Source organism: Phyllostomus discolor, chromosome 7 (genome assembly GCF_004126475.2).
Source record: "Phyllostomus discolor isolate MPI-MPIP mPhyDis1 chromosome 7, mPhyDis1.pri.v3, whole genome shotgun sequence".
Lineage (NCBI taxonomy): Eukaryota > Metazoa > Chordata > Mammalia > Chiroptera > Phyllostomidae > Phyllostomus > Phyllostomus discolor.
In genome coordinates this window covers 26,400,509-26,420,905 of record NC_040909.2, presented here as the reverse complement: position 1 = coordinate 26,420,905, position 20,397 = coordinate 26,400,509, and the positions used below count along the sequence as shown (strand labels likewise).

Below are 20,397 nucleotides of genomic sequence, written 5' to 3'. Positions count from 1 at the left end.
ATTAACCTTTTAATAGACTCTAAACAGCAAAGAAAGTAGTTGTAAGGCTAATTATGGCTAAAGGGCCCCTGATAAAGTTCCAGGAAATAAAAGTTACATTGGAAGATTTCTTGGGCAAGATTATCAAGTAGGCCTCAATTTACACTCGCTCGGTGGGTGACGAAGGGTATCCGTGCACCTTCACCAGTGCCAGCTTGCTCATTCATTCATTCAGCACCACTTTATTGAAGTTCAACTGACATCTGCAAAACTATCACCACCATCTATACCATAAACATATCCATTACATCCAGAGTTTCCTCCCATACTCTTTATTTTACTTTTTTGTGATAACACTTAAAATAAGAGCTATCCTCTTAGGATAGGGATTTTAAAGTATATAATATGTTATTATTAAATATTTCTATACAGTAGATCTCTAGGATTTAATCACCTCTGGCTTATCTGTTTTTAATTTGCTAATTTAAAAGGTGAAAATGGTACTTTATTGGTAATTTAATTTGCATTACTATGAGTTTGGACAGTCTTTTGAATGTTTACTTGCTGTTTGTAATTCTCTTTTTTTCATCGAGTGCCTACTATATTCTAGGCACTATTTACGTGCCGGGGGTGTAGCAGTTAAAAGGCAAACACTTAGAGTTTACACTTTAGTGCAAGAAACATGATAAAAACAAACAAAAAAACCAATGATTTTTTTAAACGCTACAAATACCATTTTGTGCTAAAAAAAATATAAAAACAATAACAGTAAGAAAGTGTCCTGGCTGGTGCAGTTCAGTGGATTGAGCACCGCCCTGTGACCCAAAAGGTTGCTGGTTCAATTCCCAGGCAGGGCACACACCTGGGGTGCTGGCCAGGTCCCCAGTTGAGGGTGTGCGGGGAGGCAACCCAATCAATGTTTCTCTTGCTCATCAATATTTTTCTCCCTCTCTTACTCTTGCCCTTCTCCTCTCTCTGAAAATAAAAAAATAAAAAGTTTAAAGTAAGTAAGAAGCAAAGCAAAGGGACTGAGGAAAAGGATCCATTATTTTAAAGATTTTATTTATTTATTTTTAGAGAGAGGGGAAGGGAGGGAGAAAGAGAGGGAGAGACACATCAATGTGTGGTTGTCTCTCACATGGCCCCCACTGGGGGCCTGGACCACAACCCAGGCATGTGCCCTGACTGGGAATCGAACCGGCAGCCCTTTGGTTGGCAGCCCGCGCTCAGTCCACTGAGCCACACCAGCCAGGGCAGGGTCCATTATTTTAGATAGAGTAGTCAAAGAGAGGCTTTATGAAGAGGTGACATTTGAACAGAGACTGAATGGTATGTGTGCCATGTGGATTCTTGGGGGAGAATCCAAGCATGGGGGAAAGCAAGCCCAAAGCTCCTGAAGTGGGAACATGTTTGCGTGCTTGAGGAATAGTAAGCAGGCCAGTGTGGCTGGAGGCCAATGAACAACAGGCAAGAGCGGTGGTAGCAAACGGGGCTGGAGAGCTAGCAGGAGGCTGAATCATTAGAGGCCACTGAAAAGGCTTTGGATTTTATCCCAAGTGCTCTGGGAAGTCATTGAAAGGCTTGAGCAGGAGAGTGTTATGATCCGACTTACATTAATGTGGCTGCTGTGTGGAAAGGAGGCGGCGAGGAAATACAGGGAGACTAGTTAAGAGATGAGCAATGATGTGATGACTCAGTATTAGCAGTATTTACAGAGAAGAGTGGCTTGTTTCAGGATATGTTTTGAAGAGGACGTCCTGATAGACTTGATGTGTGATATGAGAGGAAAAGGGGAGTTAAGGGCAATTCTAAGATGTGCTATTTATTGTGACAGAGAAACATTTCAGGAGTAACTGGTTTGTGGAGGCAGAATTGAGAGTTTTGTTTAAGAAAACACTAAATTTGAGATGCACAAAGGACATCCAAAAGGAATTACGGAGTAAGCAGTAGTATATATGAGTCTAGAATTTAAGGGAAAAGGCCACACTGAGATGTAAATGAAGAAGTCTTCAGTCACAAATGGTACTGAAAGCCGTGGACCTGGGGTGAGAGCCTCTGAGGAAGGAGGGCAGAGAAAAGAGGGCTAGAGGGGGTTTCCGCCTCTTCAGGCTGATCTGATTGGGGCAGGATGGCCACTGAGACAGGACCTTGGGGCTCTCACTGAACTGCCACGTCCTTTATATGCTAATGATACTGTATTTTGCCTGCTACTTCCAATACAAACATTTCCCCAGTTTTCTGTTTGTGTTTGATTCAGTTTATTTCACTTCTGACATATCTACTTAAAAATAGTTGTATAGTAAAATCTACCAGTCATTCCCACTGTGGCTTCTTCCATTACTTTTAAGGTTAAAAAGCCTTGCAACAACTAGAGGTCACATAACCAGTTATATTCTATTTCTGCGTTTGCTTGTTTGAGTGCACTTTGATTCACTTGGAATTTATTTTAGTATGGGGTAAGGTTGTAAGCTGATACATTTTTAAAAGATTTATCAAGTTTCCCAGCACCATTTATTAACTCTTCCCTTGCTCACCGGTCTGTGACATCTTCACACAGTATGTTTCATTTGGTTCAATTTCAATTTTAAGCTTTGAAATTACAACAGAGATGATGAAAAATCTTCCTTCCAATTGTCAAAATAATATGCTTTGTATAAGAATCTCAATGTGCTTACAAGGAAATACATAAAACCAACATTTCTCAGAAGAAAAATGCAGGGAAGAAAGCTAAATAAAAGAAAGATAAAACATGAAGAGGAGAAAAGGAAGGGCACAGTCCATTTCCTTTCTTGAAAAAAAAAAAGCACATGTTGAAACACGTAAATAGGGAATACAACTATACATACAACAATATTTGTCAAGTACCCGCCCAGTGCCACCTACGTATCACCTTAGGAACCATGAGTGGTTTGTAAGACAGGGGCTTAGGTTTTAGTGGGGAAGATGGGGAACAAATGACACATAGACAAATGAAGAATATAACCAGTTCGAAATGAATGCTATCAGGAAACCAAGGTTGGGCAATGGGTAGAGAGAGAGAAGGGAAGGAAAAGGACATGGAGAGGTTAAGAGCGGCTCTCTGACATGACTGTTTGGGCTGAGCCCTACGTGGAGAGGCCAGGGAAGATGATGGGAGGGGTGCTGCAGGAGCAGGGGAGAGCAGAAGGAGATGAGGTCAGAGAGAGAAGGTGCGGAAGACGATGGGATCATTGATGGTAATAGGAAGCCTTTGCGGGAGGGGAATAAGTGGGAAGCATAATGTAATTTGCTGTAAATTGAGAGTTCTTTGGCTGTTGTGACAAACCTAATCTGGGGCAGGGGAGAGAAGACAGGGAAGAGGGGAAGGGACTTCAGTTAGAAAGATTTTGTATAAATTAAGTGCCTAAAAGTGCCTTTTAGACAAAACAAAATGAAATACCTGACATAAGAGGGAGCAAATACAAGTGACTAGACTGTAAGATTCCTGAGGGCAGGGATTTTCGGCTGGTTTGTTCACTGTGTGTCTCCAATGGGTAGCGTAACGAGAGTCTGGCACTCATTAAAAATTTGTCAAATAAAATCAACAAAGTGACTACAGGGAATAGCCTTCTATTTGTGAAACAAGACCAGATGAAATGAACATCAGAAAAGGGCTTCTGAGAAGACTCCTGGGCCATAAGACTGGTCTCATAATTACACTGTGCATCACAGTAGGAGGCAGATTTCAATCAAGGATGGGTAGTTTAAAATAACATTGCACTGAAACACAGTTCAAAATACAAGTTTACTGCTAATACTTAATTCTAAACATTGTACTAACATGTTTACTTGATTTTTGCCACTGTGGGGAAAAGAAGACAGTGTCACAAAAGTTGGGGTTTGGGAAAGTTAGCTTAAAATCATCAATAAGTACATGTATTAGAAATCTTACTCCAAAGTTTTTGTCTTTTTCAATCCAAGTTAAATATTCTCTATCTTCGCTAGTTGTGTATTTTTAAAAATAACACTCCTATCTCTTCTTTCGTTTTATAGAAAAAAATACAAGTTCAAATCTAGCCACCTTCTTGTGCACTTCTCATCCCGCAGACGGTGAGTATCTACGAGGCAGGAAGTATGTCTGCTGTTTAACGCCCCCAGTAAGAGCAGAACACACTGTGTGCGTGCACTCCACAAATTCACATTTAAATTGCTGAATTCCAACTGAAGAGAAGCTAGCACAAAGGCAAGATGCTTAAGGAAGAAAATGCGGACAACTTGGCAGCATTTATCATTACTAACATTTTAGGTTCCTAGAGTAAACTTTGAAATTACATTCTAATTTGAGATGGTTCTGGTTTGACAAGTTAACTCTTGAGACATCTGAGTACAGTATTATGAAAGAACAAAACTGTTCATCAACCCTTTATGCCAAAGTTAATTTCTTTTAAAAGTAGGATTTTAATGTTCTTTAATTCCTACAGTGACCCTTAAAGTTTCTGTGTATGCAATCACAAATGCACACACAAGATGCATTTATAAGCTTATTGTGTAGTTCGAAAGACAGTTGGGAAAATCAATTTTAATTTTGTTACTGAAATAATTTAAAAATGTTATAGAACTGCCTCTTTTCAATCAACAGCAAGGATCTAGAAAGAGATTACACAAGTAGGCACACTTTATTTAGGTTTATTAACGTTGGAAACATAAAGTTGCCTGACTTCGAATTGTGGAAGTATTCTTATTTAATTTTTTGTCTCACTACTGACATCAATGCATATCACTTTCTTATGCCTTAAAAAAAACTTGGATAAAAATACTTGAATAATTTATTAACAAAGATTCACGATATTCATTAACTGCTGATATGCTAAAAACTAGAAAATTCTTTTCAGCAGATGGGCAATATTTCCTGACGATCTCTGAGAATATTGTTGGGACTTAACGCCTTTCAGCGGAGAAAGAGGACTCACCGGCTTTTATCCATGAGGTCTGCTCCCCGTGCTTTGTAATAATCTAAGTTTGGATGGAATTGGTAAGTCACTGGTCTCGGATTTTTCTATAAAAGAAAGAATAAATTAAAATGTATAAAGCTATTTATATTATACATTAACATATAAAAGGACAAAATGATTGTTTTAATATTCTTTCAGAAAAAATACATAAAATAAAGAAGTTTAATAATTAGTGTGCTTGCTTTTATTGTTGAAGTTCTGTAACTGATAGTCCTGACTAAAGATTGAAAGTGTTTTAATATCTTTTTCTTTTACTTGCCTCATAGTCCATATAGATTTATTTCTGTCATTAAGTTTATTTTTGATGATTTTGATCACTTTCAGTATGACTTTTCAAAATACATTAAGATAAAATCACAACAAAACTGAGAAATGACGAGATTTCACGGGAGCACAACCTATGCTAATGGACCAGGAGACACCAAGTGTCAAGATCGCTGGATTTTGGAGGAAGAGTAAGAGAATAGCGTCAGTTTCTGATACAAACAATGCTAAGTATGCCCACTAGATGGCACACCGAGTCTTTCTTCTCCTGAAATGAGTAAATTATTTCAAGAATTTAGCAACTCTTTTCAAGTTAGCAATTTCTATGTCATCTATTCTTACAGACAAGTTTAATAAGTGCCCAAGTAGTGAAAATATTAGCAGGGTATCAGCACAATACAAAAGCAAACTGACCAAAAAACACATTTTCATAAAAGGAGCAATACACTGTCCTTTCTCATGTTTAACATTATTTATAAACACTGCAGGAATGTCCTTGAATCGTAGGTCAGGTGTGTCTAAAATGTTGCTATTAATGTAATGTGTCTATTTATTTAGATGTATCAAGTTCCTCGTAGACAAAAAACTAACCTAGTTTATAAAAATGTAACATGTTAATAATGCATTACTCAAATGAATACCATCATTTCTAAAATGTTAATTGCATCCTATTTTTATTTAAAAATTTTTAAAACTTATGTGTTCCAATGTTCCCCGGAGCACATAATCAGGACGTTGAACCAGGCTATGTCCTGTCCTTGAAGAGACCCATCTAGACACAGAAAGGCTGCATTTAATCTTAGCAGAAGATTACCAATATGTTTTTATATCAATCCTTGGAGACATAATCCTAAAGCACTGATACACTTGCATGCAGGCGGGGGTATATAATTGCTAAGGTTAAATAGTTTGAAATTCATCAAGCTAACAAGCTGCATCTTAATGGCCATGATGGACCTTTTCTTTTCCTGCTGAAAAGAGGATATTTACACAGCTCAACCCTTTCATATCTCTTCCAAGTCAGCCCTAATCATCTAACAAAAATGACAATCCCTTGATTTAGCTCCAGCTACTACTCCACTGGTTTGGTATTCAACACACAGTTTTAAAATAATCAAATCTGAATTGCCTTGATGAAGATAACTGATGCTTCCATGACTACCATACTATTAAGTCTAACAGTGCAACTTTTCTCTCTCGAGGAATTAGATCGGTTTCCCCGTGGTAGCTGATGACAACCTGGACTCAGTGCAGTGGGAAAATCAAACAGAGGTTAAACCACTGGTAGATCGTCAGTGCATCATGGTTTATTTTAAAAAATTACCTTCCCCAGGACCATCCCTCATGACTAATTTTGTCCTTTATTCTCAGTACCTGGAAAATACATTTTGTTTTTGTTAATACAAAAGACCTTTCTTCTCTGACTTCCAACAAACTAATAAAGGATTATGTTACCTTTTGCCTGAAAACAATGAAAGAGGGGACAGCACGGAGCAGTTTCTTGAAACATCTTTATAAAGAAATGACAAGCAATTCAAGACCCAAGTGCTGATCTACCTAAGCACTTAAAGCCATTATTAGGAATAATGATCTAACTCGAACATATGAATGAGGCTCAAGTACTTGCTTTCACGGAGGCCTATTAAAATTCCTGGGAGACTCACTAGTATCAAAGGAAGATGCAGTTTAAAGTACCACTATGCTGGGACTTAAAAAAAAAAAGAATCAAAAGGGAATGTTGAAAAACAGCATTTGTAATGTAAGAAAATAAAATCAGAGGTTCTAGTTAAAAGCTATTCAACAAGGTTTCCTGTCTGAGAGGATGCTGCTGTTACTAAAACATCAGGTATGCAGACATATAGATGAGGGCCAAGGCTAGTACTCACTGTCCCATGGAAATACAGGGTGTGTCATAAGCGCAAGCTTCATTTGTAATTTAAATTTTTCCTAGTAACCATATTACAAAAAGAAAAAAAGAAACCAGTGAAATTAAGTGTAACAGTATATTTAGTTAATTCAGTATAGTCAAAATGTTGTCATTTTAACATGTAATCAATATAAAAAGTATTGAGCTGATATTTCACACTCTTTCTTTTGTACAAAAGCCTTTGAAATCCAGTGTATATTTAAAACTTACAGCACATTTCAATTAGGGCCAGTTGCCCTTTAAGTGCTCAGCTGTTACATGTGGCTTGTGGCTTGTGTGGACAGCACAGAACCAAATATCTGGCATATATGTTAACCAGTGTATAGCTGGCTATAAAAATCAATATATACAGACATGAATGAAAAGGGCATTAAATTAAATTAGTTTAAATTAGTGTTATTAAATTAGTTTTATCTCTTCTAAATAAGGTCTTAAAAAGTCAAGAAAATTTCGAACAATATCTTCTCATACTACTATGTACCAAAATAGCAGTGGTACCTTAGGGGAATGAGATTAAATGAGCAGAATTCTAACTTTATGCACCTGAAACATTTTAAAAGTAAAGAGAAACTTGGTTTTCTTACTGAAAAGAGTATTTTTCAAAAAATTTTTAAATTATTTTTATCCTCGCTGAGGACATGCTTATTGATTTTAGAGAAGGGGGGAAGGGAAGGAAGGAGACAGGGAGAGAAGTATCCATTGGCTGCCTCTCATACACTCTGGACCAGGGACTGAACCTTCAACTTAGCCACATGCCCTGCCCAGGAATCTAACTCGCAACCTTCCATTTATAGGATGACTCTCCAGCCAACTGAGCCACACCAGCCAGGATCCCAAATACAGTTTTGTAGAAATGTAACAGTTCTGATTTTTAATTTTTAAAGACCTGGAATTCCCTCCAACATATAGAAGCCACTAGGATTTTGCATATTTGAAGCTTTGTATGTAAGAAAGACCAGGCTACATAACAGTTGTAATTTCTCCTTGGGCAGAGCATGTGATGTCTACAACTTTAATGGTATGCCTTTGCTTAGATTGGAACGATCAGTACTCAATTTAAACCCATTTTCACACAGTCATGATTCCAACTATTATAAGCTTTTCCAAACCAATGCACATTAAAAAAGCTTTGTTTTGGTGGTTTTTTTCTTTGCTAGGAAGATAGCAAAACGGTAATCATATCTTAACTCACATCGGTCTGTGTACAGAGGAATGCCAATTATGTTCCATGACCTGGGGGAGTCTAGGTCACTCTACGTGAAGATACTGAATCACAAGCCCAGTCTACCTTGGTTTACCATTCCTTTCCTAGACCACGCAGATGGCCTTTGAAATAAGTCTACAAGATTGCAGCTGGTTAACTTCCCAAGTACCATTCAATTCTTCCCTGTTAACAAGCTGGTGGAGTTCTTCTTAAAGTTTCATATTAACCTTTTTTTATGGTAATATAAGAATGCTGACATAGACAGGCTGGTTTTGGGGAAGCAACTTAAAGCTCCATGGACAAAATGATTTACAGAAGCAGAACAGATGCTGGTAGAAACAAATGACCCAGAGGGAAGGAACTATATGGAAAAACCAAACCAAATCAAACCTATGCTGTACGTCTGAATTTCCAAAACACTTTTGTTAATTTGGCATGATCACAAAATCAATTTGCAAACAGTACTCGATACCAACAATCAATATAAGGGATAAAACTAATTGACATCTATCTAATCTCGCTGTTATAGTTCACGTTCTTCACTTCTAGGTCTATATTATGAGAGTAAGCTTGTTCTTACTGTCATTTCAGGTAAAACAAACACCCTGTCCCTTTCTGAGTCTGACTTCTGATGGTGGACAAGTCCTGTTTGCTCTATTCTACTGGAAGTCTGCAGATGAGCATATAACCCTCTTCCCCCTGCCACCCTCACTCCTGTGGTATCACAGTATTTTAAGTTCGAACTCAGTTTGCTGTAGTAGTATACAAATAGTTAAATGCTCATCCACACTAGCTCCAACTAACTACAAGATGCTACAAGAAGTACAATGAACTACAAGGTGGTGTGTGACACGTTTCCTTGTTCTGAGCCTGGTGAAATGAAACTCATCCAACAAAGGTCATTATAAACAGTACTTTCTAGATTGATCCCCTACCTCCTAACCCTCACTTACAGGTGATTATCTCCTTTTGAATGGTTACATGGAAACTCCCGAAGAAATGATTCTGAAGTACTCATCCTGATTTGAACAGCATAGCGCCTTGCAGAGGGCTGACTATTCATAAACACAGAACTGAAAAGAGCCAAAGAAAAGCAAATCCAGCGATCCCTGTTCTAATTTATGAACGTACCAGAAGAAGTTAAAGAAGAGTTTGAATTACATGTTAAAAACAAAGAGACTAGGGTAAACATAACGCCTCACTTGCTTTAAAGGCCCAGGACGCCAGGTGGGGGAGGCAGGGGATCAGGAGCCAGTGAACCTCCTGCTCCACCCCCTCCTGGCTGCTGAGCCACTGCGAGGAGCCAGTTCTACTCCCAGCTTCTGTTTCCTCATATGCAAAACTGCAGTGAGGATTACATGAGACAATGGACATTGAACGTACAGCACAGGGCTGGGCACTTGATAAAAATGCAGTGTGATGGAAGCTAAGATTACCTTCTGATGCCACTGAGCACTCACAAACAGACCTTGACTTTGAGAGCAGATTTCATAGCTTAATAACTTAAAGTCCAGGATAACAAATGGGAAGAGAAAGTGATGTTTCATACTTCCAATGATCATATTTAAATTTAGGGGAGATTCTTCTAAATGATCCATTTTTAAGAAGTAAAAACATATATTTAGGAAAATACATCACACACGCACTGGATCTCCTATGTGGGAAGAAAGGTTGTTTTCCTTCTGAGGAGTATATACATTTATAACTTTTTAAGAAAATATAAAACCATACTGTGCCATTAATGCACGTTTGCCAGCTTGTGATTACAATAATTAAAGTGATTTCCTGCAATATGTCTAAATTATTATCATTTTTGTAGTTTACTGGTCACGATTTTTACATTAAATTAAGCTGATACAGTTCCTATAGCACTTGTTTAATAGCCAAGATTGATTTAGATTTACAATACTATGCATGTTTGGAATGAAGAAAAGAATTCTTTATTTAACAAATAAAGAATGACTTAGTGTTCGTTCCCCTAATATTTTGCTACCAACCCTTCATTTTTAGCATGCCGGATTCGAAGAGCGGAAAAATAAGGCTCCGAAGGAGGAACAGCACTGTGAAAACATGTCGAATGTTTCTCTTTGATGAAAAATGAGACACTTCTTTTAGTGAATATGTTATTGCCTCAATGCTGGGGGAAAGCAACCGTCATTAGAAAAACGAATTGCTCAGCTGTTTATAAGCAAAAAGCTCTGGGGGAATTTCTCAGGACCCCAAAGGCAAAGCATTACAGGGTTATGCAAACATATGTTGCAGGTGTTTTAGGGGAGACAGGTGGGCAAACCTCCGCCACGGAAGAGGAGTTAGTTTAATGCGCTGTAACGGAAATGAGATAACCTAAACGCATCCAAGTGCAGGGATGCCATGGCACCCGCTTACTGGAGCTGCAGAGCAAAACTCTCCCTAAAATAATTACCTTGTTAGTGCCAAGCTAACAGAATTTTCCCTTCTTATAGTTTTATAGGAAACAAACACTGCCAATTACTTAAAAAAAAAACCCAAAAAACAACAACTAAAGGTATTTTAAACTTGGAACAAAGAACAGCCTGAAATAGCGATAATTATCCAAAAAAGATAAGGATGAAGTATTGTTGCCTTTATTTAAACAAATATTCCTAAGGAGACAGTTTGTTGTAATATCCCCTCTTTGGTTCACTAGGCAACATAGATTTATCATAATTCTCCTAAAGCCTAAGATATTTCTATATTAAAATGCTAATTTTGTCTTTTCTTTTGCCTGTAATTAAAGCTGGGGAAATTTGTGATCTGATATTCACTGATAGCTGGAGGGTCCACAAAGGTCTCACCATTTCTGTTTCTTATTGCCACAGACTGCCCCCTTCATTAAAACTAGACACAGGAACACCTCGGATCAAAACAGCAGACATTAGAACCCTAAATGCTTACAACACTCTCAGTTAAAAATTACATAAGATAACTGGCATTATGTGGATATTACTATCAAACCTAGACTTGTATTTTATTTCCTTCTTCATTTATCTGAGTTGATCTTCTTTTTATATTCCTTACTGAGACAACACTCATTTACTATACATACTTATGTATAATAGTATATTGAGTCATGACTTCCAAAACAACCCATGCTATAAATTAAATGTCAAATACTCATCATTAAAAAGAAACTCACAAAACTCACAAAACAACATTTGGAAAATGAAAACCTGGTTTGATTTTTTACAACATTACCAAATCCAAAATGTGGATACAAAGCATTCATCAAGTGAACACATCTTTGTAAAAAAGTACATCTTTGTACAATAACAAGATGGTAAATTAGAATAGTATTTCAGTACCAGGTTTAAAATGACCTCTGGTTTATATAGTAATAATTCCTATTTTGACAGGAAGTATATAGCAATGGACAGAAAAATTTAAATTATTCAATTTTTGCATCTACATACAAAAACTAAAAAAAAAAACAAGAAAATTTAAAAGGCCTAAGAAGAGCAAAAAAAGAAAGAAAGCAAAGAATTGTTAATTGGGTAAAGACACAGACAAAACCTCTGAGCCCACGCCAGCCTCATTTCACATACTGAATGGGCCCAATTCCCTACAGTGACATCCCCATCTATACCCTGGCAAGCTGAGATCTCAGATGGCAGAGGAGCATTTTAAACCACCTGTGCGTTATGCGCGACTGTATCTTCACACAATATAGACACCAAAAGAGAAATATTTTTTTCCCTTTTCTAATGTATTTATATTTTTGAACTTAGCATGCAGGAAGTTGCCAGAGTAACATGCTCCTCAGTAGATACGGACATGGAAAGTAATCCAGGCCTATGCATCTCCCTTGTTACTAGTACTGGTCCTCAGAATACTCCTTTTGATAGCTGGTTACTGAACTTTCCACCTTTTTCCTTCCTTGAACGTAAGCAGAGCGGGGAAGGAAAAGCCTTAGTTCAGTGGTTTAAAGAAATCTGGAAATCCATTTGCCTTTTCCTGTCCGTGGTTCCCAACCTCCAGTGATATAAAGAAAAAAAGGAAAGAGTTGATCTCAAAAACTGTTCCTAAATATTCCAATTTGTGAAACAGCCTTATGAAACTAAAATCTTTGATATACAAATTATCGTTATAAATTTTTATATTTGGAAATGTTGAAAAATAAGTTTCAACAAATTATCATAAAAATAGGAGCAATTTATAAAAAAATGGATTTAGGCTATCTGAATTACCAAGAATAAGTCTATGTGACCCCAAGGGACCCAGACCCCTGGGTTGACACGTTTTGCCCCCATCCTTTTCCCAGTCTTCTTCCTGTTCGTCACCTGATTCTGTAATTGCCGCGGCACACGGACTACGCTGCTGCACGCTGAGGCCTGGTAAAGGGCGGCCTTGCACAGCCACACTTCGCATGTAAGTTTGGGAGTAATTTCAATGATAAAGCATCTTGGAATTAAAAATGCATTTATTATATAAACCTACTCTTATTAAGGTCATACACTTTCACTGTGTTTTCTGTGATGCTTTCTAGTACAACAATGAAGTACCAGTACTGAACTTTGAAATATGTAAGTGGAGAAATGAGAAAACAAGTATGAGTAACACGCAGACGAGAGTTATGTTTTTCTGAGTGAGAGCAATCTCTATATAGGAAAGTGTGTCAAGTTAGACCACAGGGGCCACTGAGAAGAGACCATACAGACAGACTCTTGCCTTTCTTGATTTTTTAAAATCTAGATTGCATGTCTTACAATAAAAAAAAGAACCAGGTATCAGGTGTTAAGGTCTCTAAAGAGTAGGTAGTGGTGTAAATGTTTTCTTTTTAAACAGTAACTTTTGCTGCAGCAGCTCAGCCTTAAAACCGAAGCCCCCTTGGAATACCCAGTGCTAACAACTGGCAGGTGAATTGTGTGCTGTGCACACAATACGCAGCAACACCGTATTAAGAACACCTCGAGTGCAGGGGCCATGGACTACCCTGCTCCCTGTGAAGACTTTGGCCTCCTTTTCAGAATAAAGTGCTTAAATGCATAAAATAAAATACATAGGATTATAAAGGAAACCAATTAAGTTGAAATACAGTGATCAAAATATTGAACAAACTTATAACATAGTGATAGGTGCTTTTATATTAACATATTAAATAAGATATAGTGGCTGATCTAATCATTACTATAATTTAGAAGTGCTGATGAATGTAAAAATGGTATTTCAAGATATCTTCATCAACTCTAATGTGATATAAAATATCTGTGATTGCTGTTAGTGAAAATGTTGTAGGTGCTGCTGATAATATTGCAGTTTGTTGCCTTCATCCATATTTGATATAAATAATAAATTTTAGTAAGGGCTTAGTGAAAATAAAGATGTAAATTTTTCCTACCCAAGTTCTCAGACCCCTGCCCTCCACTCTCCCCTCTCCGCCCTCACAAATTCCATCCATAGATTTGGCCTTTTCTCAGAAACCTGAAAGTTTTGGATAATAGCTTTCTTCTTGGGAAGGTAGAGTTTTATGAGTGCCACTGTACTAGTTTATTAACCCTTTTGCTGTATAAACATACACAGGGGTAATAGTCAGAATATAAAACAACTGCTATAGCACAGACAGCTACCAGTGAGGACAGCGGGAGATGGGGAGCCAGGAGGAACTGCCCCAAGAGGGGGGCACAGTGGGGACTGTGCCAGGCTTTAACCCCTCAGGTACCAGATTCCTTTACATACTGATATAGAAGTATTTTGTAAAGGCTGTGGCCCAGACAGCACCCTGTTCCTCATCTGAATGAGCAGTGTGGCTACGTGGGAGATGAGGATGAGGGGGAAAGTGTGGTTACAGTGAAGCAAGCTGTCTACTTATGGAGAGCCCACCCTCTGGTGCCAACTTCTCTAAGAGGGTTTCCATTGCTGTGGGGCAGCCAATGGCACCCAGGTTTGTAGAGGGACACTTCCCTAAGCATGGCTATTCACTCACCACATTTTTTTGTAAGTAGCTGAGTTTTCTTAGTTTGCAGCCAGATGCTTCAAGAAAGTAACTCTAGGAGGTCATTTTTTTTTTTTTTAAGAATCCAATTAAGTTAGAGTCCAAGATCCCCCAGGTTAGAACTGTGAAGCAGTGAGAAGAAAAAGGGCTGCATCTTTGCAGTGATTCAGAGAGAAGAAGAAGAAGAAGATGTTAAGTAATCACCCCAACTAGGTTAAGAGGAATCTTTGGAGGCCATTACTTTCCAGTAGTTATTCTGTGTGGAAGTACAAAGCACTCATTTCCTGGTGCACACTGTGTTTAAAACACCCTCGAGAGAGATGGCATTAAATGAAAGGGGTAAAAAAGTAATTTACAAAACAGCATCACAAAGTATTAATTCTTTTTATGTAAATATTTTTCAAATTTTATTTTATTGATTTTTTAAATCAACAATTCACACATACCTCACAAATGTGTCTTTAGTTAAACTGATCAGGGTGACATGGGTTAAGACAATTATATAGGTTTCAGGTATATAATTCTACAGTTTATCATCTGTATACGGTATTGTGTGTTCACCACCCCAAGTCAGGTCTCCTTCCATCACCACTTGCTCTCCCTTTACCCTCTTCTACCTCCTCCCATGCCCCTTCCCTCTGGCAATCACAGTTCTCTTATCTGAGTCCATGAGTCTCCCCTGCTCCTTTCCCTCCTTCCCTTCCCTCCCTCTTTCTTTTCCTTCCCTTCCTTCCTTCCCTTCCCTTCCCTTCCCTTCCCTTTCTCCTTTCCTTTCCTTTCCTTTCCTTTCCTTTCCTTTCCTTTCCTTTCCTTTCCTTTCCCTCCCTCCCTCTTTCTTTCTTTCTTTTCTTTTCTTTTCTTTCTTCTCTCTCTCTCTTTCTTTTCTCTCTCTCTCTTTCAGAAGGGTGAAGAGATTTAGCAAAGCAGAAATATGTAAATTAAAAAAATATTTTGCAGAATACTGATCAGATGATCTTAAAATTCATATAGGAATGCAAGTGACTCAGAAGAGCCACAATTATCTTGAAAAAGATAAACCAAATTCAGGGGTTAATAATTCTATTTCATAACTTAGTACAAAGCTACAGTGATCATGACAATGTGGTACCAGAATTAAGGACAGACATATAGATCAATGAAATAAAACTGAGAGTCCAGAAATAAACCCTCACATATATAGCTAATTAATTTTTGACAAAGGGGCAAAAAAAAATTCAATGGGGGGAAAGAAGAGACTTTTTCAATAAACACAATTAGATCTCCATGTGCAAAAGAAGGACTTTGGACCTGTCCCTCACACCACACAAAAAATTAAGTCAAAGTGGATCATAACCCTAAATGCAAGAGCTAAAGCTATCAAGCTGTTAGAAGAAAATAGAGAAGTAAATCTTGAGTTAGCAATGATTTCTGAGACGACAGCAAAAGTGCAAGTGATAAAAGATTGATTAGACTTCATAGAAATTAAAAACATTTTGTGCTTCAAAGGACACAGTTAAGAAAATGAAAAGATGATCTACAGATGAGACAAAATATCTACAAATCATATATCAGTTAAGATTCTTGTATTCAGAATATGAGTAGTCAGATCCCCCTGGTGTCTTGAGGAAGGTGTTGTAGGCCTATGCTCAGGGACACTTTGTATAATTTTATAGTTTGACTCCCCCACAGTGCTTGGGGTACCTCAGAATTACTCCCAATCATTAGCAAACTTTATCTCTGAAAAGGAAAATTAGAAATAATTTTCCCATCATGCACTGTTTTAGGGATATAGACGCTTTAACATCTTGTTACTGTGTGATTGCTTCAGTCAATCGAGAGTTTGGCTGCAGGTTTCTCTCCGCACAGTGCCTTTCTTAGCTTTTTGACAGGCCCTTCCAGTTTATCCTCTATAGTGTTTACTTGAAAATGTGTTGAAGAGACATGAATCGACGAAGTGGAGAGCTATAAGGTATTCCACAAAACTGTCAGCCTGCATCTGACCACCATCACATTGTAAGCTGGGGTTGTTCGAGATTTGATTCTTTCTGGCCTTTTCTTGCAGTACGAGTGCCTTATGCATCACTTCTCTTTCTTTCTATAACAGCAATAAAATGGAGAGTATTCCAAATCATCCCACTTAAAGTAAACACATGTATGGTGCTTACGTGGTTTGAGGTTTTTGGAGGAACAGCACCAAGTAGGAAAGTTGGAAGAAGGCAGAAAATTGACAGGAATGGTTGAAGTTGTTTCTTCAGTAACCCAGGAAAGAGATAAACCCTTTACCCTCATCTTCCCAGCCAGTACCTGGAGAAATCCCACCCGATTTTCTCATGAAGGTCCTACCTGAATGCATCTATTGTATGTTCCACTTATGAGAGGATCTGCTGACGAGAGTGCCAGCTATTAATTTGAGTTCAGCTACTCAATTTACTTAATTGATAGCATCTCATTTAAGCTCTCTTATTTGAACTTCCTTGCATTTGAGTTCTAGACACTAACCAACTACATAGAGAAAAAAGTATTTGAAATAGCACCGAACAAAAACTAAAATTTCACAATATATTTAGGACTTACTCATTCAAAAGAAATTGACCTCTGATTAAACAAGTGAGAAGAGATTTTATTGTCAGAGATGTAATACAGTTTGGTGCCCTAAAGGTTTTCACTGGAGGACTTAATGTGTGCATGTTTGAATATTCTTATTAAAATGATTGTCACTGACTTTCTACCAACTGTTCTTTTTGGTATAGAAAAGAAAACAATGAAATATAGATAGTATGAGGATCTATTTTATTCTCTTCTTTTCTCATTTCCTTCCTTCTCTTTTTTAAAAATAAGATTTAATTATGAGCTTCTTGAAAACAGAAAACATAAGAGGATAATTTCAAGGAACATTTGGGATCATATCAACAAATGATACAATTAATTGCATTTCCCAACTATCTACTTACTGAGTTGCTGGGAAAATGGGTAGATGAGCAAGTCTGTAAGAGTGACTAAATAAATATAAGAAGTTTGGGTAATGAGTCGACTTTGAATAGGCTGGGGGCTATCCAGGTGGCGATGTCCAGAAGGCACTGGGAATGCATGTGTAGAGCTCAGTGGAGAGACTGGAATCAGAGATATAGATATAGAAATCTTGGAATATGGATATTAATTGTAGTTGAGGGGATGCAAGTGATGTCCAAGAACATGTGATGGGGAGATGAGAAGACAGCTGGAAAGGGAATCACAGGACATTAACAGGTGCAAGAGGAGTGGGCACACAGAGAGGACTCAGAATTCGGGAAAGCCAATTGTCTAAGGATCGGCGGTAATCCCAAGAACATGGACGTGGTTAGTGACAAGCGTTGTAGAGAGGTCAACTGAAATAAAGTATAAACAAACAACCCTGCTGAAAGTTGCTGACATATTTAGGTTGCTCATGAAGGGGAAATAAAAGTGTCCTTTCAGACTGAAAGAGTGACATGAAAAAAATAAACAAAAGACAAGCAAAAAGATTGTCAATGGTTGAGAAATAAAGAAGAACAGAGAAGCCCTGACCAACATGGCTCAGCTGGTTGAACATTGTCTGGCAAAGTGAAAGGTTACCAGTTCGATTCCAACCAGGGCGCGTGCCTGGATTGTAAGCCTGATCCCTGGCTGGAGTGCATGGGAGAGGCAATCAATCTATGTATCTCTCACACACAGGGAATTTTCTCCCTTTCTTTCTCTCTCTTTCCCTTCCCCTCTCTCTAGAGATAAATAAATCAAATTTTTAAAAACAAAGAGAGAGAGAGAGAGGGAGAGGGAGAGGGAGGGAGAGAGAGGGAAAGTGGAGATAGTGTGAAATCTAAGTTTGAAAACAAATTAGCAATGTAGTGCCGTTGATAGCAAAGGGATAATTATTTTCAAATATATAGACAACATAACATTTCCCAACCAAGTCCTTACTAAAGTAGTATGTCCAATTTTTCTTTCTCAATTTTGACGTTAAAATTATGAAATATTATTTGAAGATATATAAGATAACTATTTAAAAGAAACAGATAAAACAAAAAATTATCCAGGTTGTATACCTAAAACTAAGATTATGTAGCCCCCAAAGGAAACTAAGAATTAATAAATACTTTTTTTCATTCTTGCATGAACCCTTGTGTGAATGAAAGCAGCCACTATTATGTGTAGTCAGAAGAGGTTTGAAGAAAATATATTCCGTTCTTGGCTGTACCCTTACCATCTCCATGACTTTGACCAAACTAACTATTCTGAACCCATTTCTTTACCTGTGAAATGGTGACAAGTTTGTTGTAAAAATTCTGCAAACATGAAAGTGTTTCTAAGGCCTAGCAAGGTCCAGCACCCACTACATGACAGCTGATGCTGTATGTCTGTTCTCCAAGAGAAAGGAGCAAGACTCAGGGGGCCCGACTCCATGTGTGGCATACTGAAGCTGTGGGTTTTCTCCTTTAGTGTTCAGCTGATGCCTTGTAAATAACCGAGCTGATTCTTAAACCTCTTGATTTTTGGTTTTCATTTATATAGAAAACTTAGTAGCTAATTTAATAATACGATTTAATAATTTAATTATTACTTGTTGATTTAAAAAAAACTGTCTATTGTTTTTTATGTAATTGTATATATAAAGTTTGAAGGTTCTAGATATTACTGATCACTAAATAGTAGTTTAGAAAAAAGAAATCACACTTTAAGCTAATGAGAACTCTAAGAATGACAAAATCAATGTAAGTTCATAGTTAAAAACTACTCTTCCTTCAAATTGCCCTTCCCTTGTCGCTTCCTCTGGGAGGTCCTCCCTGATCTCAATAAAATAAAAGGACCCTATTATGCACTCCCATAGCGCCATTAACCACCTTTTCTAGGCATTCAACTCAGACACACAGTGTGAGGTTGATGTAATTACTTGCTCATCTCATCCTCTAGTGTAACTCCTTCTGGGTAGGGTCACAACTGAGTGTCAACACTGCCACCACCAGTACCTAGCACAGTGCCTGATGCACAGGGAATGTCTGGATGGAAGGATTCATGGCTGGAAGGGAGGGAGGGAACTAGAAGGATGTTTCTTCCATATTATCTCCACCCCAGCTCTGAGTTCTCTTCCCTCTGCTCGGATTGCCCTTTCTGCCCCTCTCCTACCGGCATCTTCATAACCTCCCTTCCCACCTAGCTTCCATAGCACTGACTGGTTTTAAATGACACTCAGGTTCTCACAATTTCTTAGGAAAACTCCTATGAAGATCCAGACAAATACAATATCATATCACAAACACAAAGCAAAATAAGTTCAGACAATCTACTGCCTACAAGGAGTTCAACTCAATCAAGAAATGTCAACTATATTGCCTGTGTTTTACTTTCTAAGGCAGGGTGCCATCCACGCCCACTTAACCAGCTGCTGCTTTGTGAGATAAGCCGTCAGACACGGGTGGTCAGAAACTCACGGTCAGGGCTGTGCACTCTGCTTATGATTTCCCTGCTAGAACAGGCTGCTTTTTGTCACTACTCACTGCACTTCTTTCCCTTTCTGTTTCCAGAATTGTGACCATGAGGCTATGTGATTGGATGTAGGAGTTCAGATTCTGTTCATTCAGAAAAACTCTGAGAGTGCTACGAGATCACACTTATTGCCAGTTGGCCTTTTTGGAGCTTTGTTCTGAAATGGACATAATAGTAGCATGTCTGGCTCAGACCCACCTCATACCAAGAAGGACCTTGTGTAGGCACTTAAAAATGCCTTCTCTCTGAGCCTTCCACTTGCCATGCATACCTGAATACCAAATGATTGTTCTTCCTACTTCTCTTCAGCTGTATTTTTTAAAGTCAGATTTTGGCCAGCTCTTTGGGTTACCTAGTTCTCAGACAATCACTGAGCACCGGCCATGTGCCTGACACTTTGCTAGAGGCAGAGAGGATACACTGATCCAGATGGGGCTCCGCCCTCAGTGAACTTACACTCTGTGTGGAAGACAGATGTCTATGTAACTGACCACAATACAAGACGAGATGGAATCCATGCAAAATTTAGTTGAAATTAGCTTGCTGTCAGAATGGATGTAGTAGAGGAACTAGAAAATCATAAAGAACTTCATGTAGGAGGTAATATTTGAACTAAGAGTGAGAAGCATTT

At 38.1% G+C, this 20,397-nt stretch overlaps 1 protein-coding gene across 1 annotated transcript in view; it reads right to left on the bottom strand.

The window, feature by feature from the left end:
* TBC1D5 (TBC1 domain family member 5) overlaps window positions 1–20,397 on the bottom strand; it is a 482,939-nt gene that overhangs the window by 75,745 nt on the left and 386,797 nt on the right. The window contains exon 17 of the mRNA XM_028518682.2: window positions 4,908–4,993. Coding sequence (XP_028374483.1) covers window positions 4,908–4,993 — 86 coding nt within the window. The remainder of the gene's footprint in view (window positions 1–4,907; window positions 4,994–20,397) is intronic.